Raw genomic sequence first — 8,886 nt, forward strand, 5'->3', positions numbered from 1 at the left:
GTTCACTTGATCTCCCAGACGGCGACCACTCGGATTGGCCTTCGCATACAATAAATGGCCACTCAGAGCCTCAACCACGACAAGGGAAATTACAGTGAATTTGAATTTTCGACAAGTGTGGGACCCCGTGAAAGCTACGTGTGGGGCCACGGTAACTCTCTCAGTATTTTGTCTGGTAGGAGCAGCTAGTGCGTGTCACCTTGTGTTGTGACGTTGCAGGTTCAAAAACCAATGGTATTGTTGTATAAATGGTAAGATTAGGTATCTGCCTAACCCCAGCTTGCCTTTAAAAAAAAAGCAGTTCAGCTTGTCTGTTAGAAGCTAGTGCACTTCACATTGTGTTGAGACGTTGCAAGTTCAATACCCAATGGTATAGTTGTATAACTGGTAGAGGTCTGCCTAACACCAGTTTGGCTTAAAAAAAAAAAAAACAATAGGTTCTTCATCTCAAATCCCTATTGCTTACAGCTTTGAAAAAATGCATTTATTTTGTAACGAGCCAGTTTGAGTTTAGCTCAATGAGTTCAAAGATCAAATTCTATATTTTAATATTTTAATACTAAAATAATGTTTTTTTATCGAAATAAAATTAAGAGAAAACATAAAATAATATTGAAACGCTCCCCATACGTGTCATTGTCGGTGTCTACTTGTCTAATCGTATCCGCTCGTGTCACTTGGACAGTCTCTGTACGTAGTGCACCAGCTAGGGCCCGCGGAGGGCTACAGCCGTACGCCGCGACTAATTTTCATCGCGTGTCCATGTATAAGCGGAGGGAGGACTCGTTTTCCGCCTCCCGAGCCCTCTCTCGTGGTTCCGGTGGGAGACTTGTCCACTGAAAAGATCGGTGTTGGACGATCCCCTCGGTACAACGATAAAAAAACCCAAAACATTTCCCCAATCTCTCTCTCTCTCTCAACTGTAAGAAGGCGAACAATTAATTCCGATTGGGTAGCGCAATCCCGCGATTTCCGGAGTTTTTTCAACGTCTTACGTGGGTAGATCATCAATCGCGGGTGAGAATCCGGAGAATCGCGATCTCGGGAGTTTTTTTTTTTTTTTCCCATCCCGGTTTTTCCATAGGGCGTCGCTTTCCTGCGGCGATTTACCTCCCGTTCGGTAGTGGGCGGAGTAGAGAAAATCGCGAAATCGGGTGGTAAGTTGCTTGCTTTCTTCGCCGATTTTCCGTTTTTCCCTCGTTTTCTGAGCGTCGTTTTCGTTTGGCTTTACTCTGCCGCAATCTTGCGGTCTACGTTGTGTTTTGGGGCTACAAGTGCGCTCCAAGGAGTGTCGGCGCTTCGGTTTCTCTTCTATGAAGTTCTTCTGTGGTGGAGTGGCTGATAGATCTCGGGACTTGGAGAGGAACTCTCTGGTTGTGGGATTCTGGACGGTGAGAGTTCACGATTTCGGTCACTCTTTATGCACTAAAGCTGTACAGATCGAGGAGTTATCTGCTTTTGGAGATCTCGACGGTGAGAGTTCCGGATTTCCTGCGAGTTTTTGCGCTCGAACTACTTTGAATTTCGAGATCTCCACGAGACTTAATCGGTATAGTAACTCTTCTGATCGTTGATCGAACTTCTTTTCTTTTTTCTCGACGGTGAGAAATTTGGAGTTCAGCGGGTCTCTTGTTCGCCTCTCGTGCTTGAGGCCGGTAGATCGGGAGTTCTCCGACTTTGGAGTTCCTGATTCCGAGAATTCTCGATCTTGTTTTGCTTTTGGAGTGAGATTTCTGGATTTCCTTCGCTTATGCTACATTGTATACATAGGATTTCTCTGCTTTTGGAGATGCCTTCGGTGAGAATTCGCGATCTCGGTAGCTGTTTTGCTTGTTTCCGTACTCTAACACTATAGATCTGACCAGAAAATATCGCCATTTTAAAGTAGTTTTTCTTCGCTTTCACCTTTGGCATCATCTTGTCTGCAAGCCTCTGTCCTTACGTAGGTCCACCGTTCAATTCTGGCTCGATCTGCTAGTTGGAACTTGAAATCTCGGCCGTCCATTTCCATCTCTCTTCTTCTCTAGCCGCCTTTATCCCTCCCGTCTGCAAAAGCTGCATCTTTTCCCCGATCCGATCGCAGATACAGAAGTCAGATTTACGCGGATTCGCGTCTCTCTCTCTCTCTCTCTCTCTCTCTCTCTCTCTCTCTCTCTCTCTCTCTCTCTTATAAGTCCCTTCAAATTCTAGCTCTCGGTGAAGTTTTTTAGAGTTTATAGATCGGCCTCTCTTGGACGATCTCCTCTTTTTCCCCTGCATTTTCATGCCGCCTCCATGATCCTCTGTTAAAGGGGTGTTCCTTTTCCATTTATGCTCCCTCTTTATTCGTTTGCCTTTTTTAAAGAGTCGACACTCTTGAGCAAGAATCCGTTTCTTCTTTCCGATCACGAAAATCTTATAAATTTCCGAGACGTTTCCATAATTCCGTCCGATAGCCACCCCAAAAAGTCACACTGATTCTCTCTCTGACTGGAGGGTTTTGGGGGTAAGGGAAGAGAGGAAGAAAGAGAACAATCCTCTTTGTAAATTCGTTGTGCAGGGTTTTGAGGATTAAGGAGGAGGAGGAGGAAAAAGAAAGAGATGGGAAAGACGGGGAGGGATTGGATGCAGCTATACTCCATCTACGGGATGGAGGAATGGCAATCCCTCATCTTCCTCTTCCTCCAAGCCTGCTTCTTCACCCTCCTGGCCGTCCTTCTCCTGGCCTACTTCGATGCCCTCTGCCTCTCCCTCCACAACTGGTTTCCTTTCCTCCCCGCCGGGGCGCCCCGGTTCATCGCCGGATTCTCCGGCTGCGTCACGGCCCTCCTCGCCGTCTGCCTCTTCGTGGCCTCCGCCAACATCTGGTACTCCGGGGTGGCGCTCCACTGGGAGGTGGCGCAGAGGATGGTGGCGATTGTCGGCGACTGGTCCGGCGTCAAGCACGCCCTCGACGTCGGGTGCGGCCGGGGGATCCTCCTCAACGCGGTGGCGCTCCAGCTGAAGAAGGCGGGCAGCTCGGGGCGGGTGGTGGGGCTCGACCGCTGGAAGAGTACGGTGTCGGCGACGCTGCGCACGGCGGCAGTGGAGGGCGTGCAGGAATACGTGACCTGCCGGAGGGGGGACGCCCGGTGCCTGCCGTTCGCGGACAACTACTTCGACGTGGTGGTGTCGGCGGTGTTCCTGCACACGGTGGGGAAGGAGCACGGCCGGAGGTCTTCGTCGTCGGAGGCGGCGGAGCGTAGCAAGACTATACAGGAGGTAGTGAGAGTGCTGAAGCCCGGCGGGACGGCCGTGCTGTGGGACCTCGCCCACGTGCCGGAGTACGCGCAGCGGCTATACGAGCTGAGGATGGAGGACGTGAGGGTGTCGGAGTGCGTCACCGCCTTCATGATGAACAGCCACATTGTGTCCTTCCGGAAGCCCTTCCACCATCTTTGGTGCCAGGTCGACCAAGCGTAAGCTATACTTCCTCTTCCTCTTTCTTTTTTTTTTTTCTTTTTTCTTTCTTTGGTTTGTTGGTTTTAGAGTATGTGATGAAATCATGAAAATGAAATGAGAGCTCTCCGGAGAGAGGAATGCTATCCGGGGCTGGTATTTAAGTATTTATAGTTTTAAAATATGTGATGAAAGATGAAAGAAAGCAGAGGGCTCTCCGGAGAGAGGAATGCTGTCCGGAGATTGTATTTAGTGTTAAGGTGTAAAAATGTGGTGTTTTGTATGAAAGGAAATATAATGATTTTTAGTTGGGTGATGATGTGAAAGTGTTTGTTTTGAAAGTTTTTTTTTTTATGTTTTGTGTTGGAACTTGGAAGGACTTCTCTCGGAGGCGTTGGGATGCACCTCATTGTCAGGGATTATTTTTCTGTTTGTATAGGAATATTGATTCATATGCATATAAAAACGAAAAGGAATATGGGATTTTAGTTGGATTATGGAATGGAATGCAGGTTAAATCAGAGATGTTTTGCAAGGGAATGGTGGGGGGGTTGAGGACTGACTTAAAATGTATCAGCGCGACTGAATCAAGGAAATGGGGTGTTTGGTTTCACCCCTTTATCTAGAGAAAAGAAATGGGATAAGTTGCTGCATCCGGATGTACCATGAATATAAACCATGTCTGAAAATGAGAACTCAGCAAAAATACTGAAATTGAAAATAGCACCAAAGCCAAACTGATCTTTAATTTGATCCAATTTGTTCTTGAAGTCTAACTGTATTTATGTTTTTCCAAAGAGAAAGCATTTGGTTTGTGACATGAAATGTTGATTTGGGCAATCTGTGTATTTGGGATTATGGAATGGAAGAGTTTGGGGTAGGGAGCTAACAACTAACAAACAAGTGAGGGAGAGCACACACATACACTAGGAAATGGTTTAACGTGGTTGGCTGGTCAGGCCTATGTCCACGACTCCACGATAGGGATGGCAGTGGATCGGGGCAGGGGGTGAGGGACAAGGTCTCCACCCTCACCCGGTCTCAAAATCCTGCCTTCCATCCCCGGTCCAAATGCAGTGGGGTGGCCCGGTCCAAATGGAGTGGGGTGGGGTGGGCTCCATTTCCTCTTGATCCACTGCCATCCTTAAAGAAGGATCGGGGACGGGACAGGGCAGGGCAAGGCGGAAATTTGAGACGGGAATGGGGCAGGGCGGGAAAAAATGTAAGTCCATTCTCACCTCCATCCTTGCACGGGTTTTGATTTTAACCTCCATCCCCGTTTCATGTCATCCATCCTGGGTCCAAACGGGGCAAGGCAGTGCAGGACTCGTTTTCCCCTGGTCCACTGCCATCCCTCTCCACGGTTTCAATTCTCTCTCTCTCTCTCTTATGTTCAGAGAGGAGATGTTACTTTCCTTTATAACACATACTTTTCAAGATTACATTCAACAACATTTCTTTTATCTTTTAGGGATGAACGCCTTAACATTTTGGAGTCCTAAATTGGGATTCTGCATTGCTATTTTGTGTTGATCCTCTGTTGTACGTTGGAGCTGCTTTCCATTTGGATCAACCTGATCGCGATCTCCTCTTGAGCTTGCTTAACGACTGGAGGATCGAGATCTTTGGAGGGGCTCACATCTAGATTGGGGCCCACATCTGAATTATCCTTATCAAGAGTTTGTCTGTTTGCATCTAATGCATGGGCATCAACTATAATGTAATTAGGCATTACGGTGGGTGGTGTGTGCTTATATGCTCAGAATAAACTGTTGATCTTAGCCTCTTTCAACGTAGCCATTAACTCAATGTTTGGTCGACAAGAAGAAACTAATTAAGCTAAATACAAAAACAAATGTGCATCATCATGTACGCAAGTAATGTTGCAAAGTGAACAGAATAAGCACAGAGTCTAGTCATGCAAATGGGTCCTATCCAGGATAGAGGTTTTGCAAGCCTTGGCTGTTCACGATCCGACTGCCCCATGTATTTAGCTGTTCCAGATCCAAACCGTTTGCATTCCTAAGTCTGACCTAACTTGGACAGGCAAGAAACACTACCAAATTATGCTTTTTCGGATAAGTCAGGTGAAAAAAGGCGAGGCTCTGCACCTTATGTCCAAACAGTTATTTTATCGTTCGTTTCATAATGCCTAAACTGGGTCCACATGGGCCTGGTGGATCCGAAAATGGGTGCAGTCGGAACATCTTCCTAGCTTTGTGGTGTGGGGTCTGGATCCACCACCAACCACTATCCAGAAGAGTGTACAATTTTAGAGGCCATCTCAGTCTTTTCCCTTTCACTGTTCTAGTCTAAAGATGAAACTTGCAATTTGCAAAGATAAAGGAAGGTAATCATGAAAGCATTGGGTTAATTACTCTTTAATTACTTTAGCAGCTTCTGTTCAGAAAACAAGAAGTTGGACGAGTACTGACTGCATCTTTTCACGTGGACGTGATCAATGAGTTGAACATGTATTAAAGCATAAGAAGGCCACTTATATTTACCGGGTCAAATTGAAAAGGTTGCGGATCTCCATAAGTTTTCACCAATGTCGTTAAAATCGTTTCAGTAGGTGAATCGGTTTCTTAAAAAAAACAAAAAACTCGAATCGAATTGAGCTGAATCGATTATCAGATGACACGTGCCAATATATATATATATATATATATAAGTTTAACCCCCTTGAAAATATTTAGAAAAATGAATTTAATCGGTCCCTTTTGAATAGTTTTTGGGCCGAATCGATCCGAATCTGCCGATTCAGGCCGAATTTAAGAACATTGGTTTTCACTTTTCACCCTTTAGCCCTCCTCTATGTGAAACCACTCGCCTTAGGGTTAGGGGAAGCGGATTAGATATGGACCGTGACATATTGTTGTGAGGATCTGAATACGAATTTTAAGCAGCAGGGCTGAATCCAAATCTGGATCTGAATGACATTCCTGATCTGAAATTTATATGGTAATACTGAATCTGGTTAAAGAGGCAAGAAACCAGGGCAGTCACAGGAAAACTCCTAAACCTTCCACTTTGGATCTCTTTCAGATCATGAAATGCTTGTCTCCTTGTGCTCTGCTCGCTAATTGAACGAGGAAAATTCAATAGAAAGATTAAATAGGTTTGAATCTGTTTGGATCATGGCCTTATTTTATTTCAAGATCCACATCCAAGAAAAAAGTGCTGGATTTGGATAAGGTCTGGTTAAACACAACCCTTTGACATCCATACTTGTTAGATCAAACTACTAACTTTTCCGAATCAAAAACGGATTCGGGGCCTGATTTTACAGTGGGTCTGATTATTGATCTAATTGTATCTGCTTGGGTTCTGACTCATATTTGGATAAAATCAAGTTCTGGTCAAATGGTTACTCTTGGATTTGTGTCATAATCAAGTAGTGAAGCTATCCTGAATCATAGGTTGTGGATCCTAGAGAGAGAGATTCATTTTATGACAATCGAGGAGAAAATTTGAGATCTTACGAAAGTTGCATTGAACTATTGCACCAAGTTGGCTCCTGATCATGTGTGTAAGAAGGACAATATCTTTCATCTTTTTCCAGTTGCATAACCATAGTTCACAAGCATTATTGATACCATATTTGATTGAAAATGAAGTTATCCGTACAAATAATATTATGCTAAAGCAAAAGATGTCTTTGCTTAAATATGTTATTGCTTTTCATTTTTCTTTGATATATATATTTATCAAGAGGAAACCCTAGTTTCCCATGGGCTTGTGCAAAGCCAAGCATGGCGACTCACTAAGGAATAAAGGGTAAGCCCACGAAGTTTTATGCTGCCAAAACAGTGGTCGTAAGTACGGCAGTCAGAGCTAGCGTGGTTAGGTCTCTATCCTGGGGGCGGTTTATCTGTGTAAATATATATAAAAAAAGAGAGGAAACCCTGGTTCAGGTGAGCCCACCCCCAAGCGTTTAAAACCGCTCGGCTGCCCCTCTTGCCAACCAAGGAATCTGCTACTTCAGGCCTTGAAGCAAGGGATGTGCGAGTATCGAACTTTCGACATCCTTCAACTGGAAGGCCTTAAGCAGATCTACATATCTAGGTGTGCAAAAGAACCCATGTGGGTGCATTTCAAAACTGTTGAATGACCATCTTCTACATGTTTTGACCTTTTCAAATGAAAAAAGAGTGGATTTTTTTGCACCCAGGCAAGCTGGGTTTGCTGGGCCACATGCAACTCTGAATCAAACTTGATTTGGAGTCATACAAATCACAAACACAAGAGGCCTCTTGTGATTCTAAATCTTATGTAAATGAGAAAACAACTGTCATTTGCCTTTGCAAATTAAGGGTTTTCACCGCTCATTTTTTGATGTTTGGTTAGCCAATGCGATTCATCCTCTCTTGCATGAGTATGAATCTCATGAGACTTTACCAAACATGAAGAGTATTCCTTCATCAAATACATTTCCCTATAGACATCTTTGTGTTTAGTATGATTAATATATTATTGCTTCCGACTCAGTTGATTCATTCGTTGGGTAATGATGTTTTGATTAAGGAGGTGTTTGTCATACTCTCACCCAAGGAAAGTTACTTTCTCTTAATTAAAAATGCGAGTTCATTTTGATATAAAAGCTGTTTTTTTTGTGTTTATCATGTAGGTCCAATTACGCATTTTCACAAGACAATTCTTCTAGTTCTCTTAGGGCACGTTTGAAAGCGAAAAAGATGTAGGAAAAATGAAAAATCTGTAACGATTTTAGGAACCTTCCAAACAAGCGACTTTTGCTGAGAGTTTTTTTCTAAAAAGTACATTTTTTTATAGGAAAAGTTCCTCCATGGGAAAGGTGGAGGAATGTTTCCTACCAAGATAATTTACTCTTACACTCCCCACCACCCATCTCACCACATCTCACCACCACCCTCCATCTCACCATCACCACCACCATCCATCTAACCATCACCCTCTTCCTCCTCTCTCAATATTTTTTTCACATTTTCTAACTTTTTTTTCTCATGCGATACAAACAAGCGAAAAACTTTCTTTTGAAAAACTTTTCATACAACAAACTTTCATAGGCCAAACTATTTTTTCCTATGAAAGTTTTTCTCTCTTTCCAACGTGCCCTTAAGAAAGAGGCCATATTTCCCATGAAAGAGAGTAAGTTTAATAGGAAACATGATGAGACAAACACCCCCTAAGAGATGCCAGCATTGTCATCATTTTGTTCACTTTATGATATCATCGTTTGCAATCGTTAGTATAATGAAATTGGGGTTTGTCTTTCGGCTCGAAGAAGTAACCAATAATTCTTATCTTCAATGTAGGGTCCATACCAAACTTTTGGTTAAGGCTGTAAACGACCCTAACAAGCAGAACAGGGCATGATTGGGCGTGGCTCATTTATCAGTGGGACAAGCTCATCGCTCAACTTAAGCTTGTGTTTAGCCGAGCCGAGCTCTTGCCTTGAATGACATGAGCTGAACTAGTGATTCTTGT

The 8,886-nt window shown here is 43.9% G+C and overlaps 1 protein-coding gene across 1 annotated transcript; it reads left to right on the forward strand.

Moving 5' to 3' along the window:
* The first annotated feature begins 1,307 nt into the window (after positions 1-1,307).
* On the forward strand, positions 1,308-3,734 carry LOC149844573 (uncharacterized). The gene has a single exon (XM_089997252.1). The coding sequence runs from the start codon at positions 2,581-2,583 to the stop codon at positions 3,439-3,441; it is 861 nt and encodes a 286-aa protein (XP_089853378.1). The 5' UTR covers positions 1,308-2,580; the 3' UTR covers positions 3,442-3,734.
* The last annotated feature ends 5,152 nt before the right edge of the window (positions 3,735-8,886 follow it).

The sequence above is a fragment of the Nuphar pumila genome, chromosome 2 (assembly GCF_984573655.1).
Source record: "Nuphar pumila chromosome 2, dmNupPumi1.hap1.1, whole genome shotgun sequence".
In the NCBI taxonomy this organism is placed as follows: domain Eukaryota; kingdom Viridiplantae; phylum Streptophyta; class Magnoliopsida; order Nymphaeales; family Nymphaeaceae; genus Nuphar; species Nuphar pumila.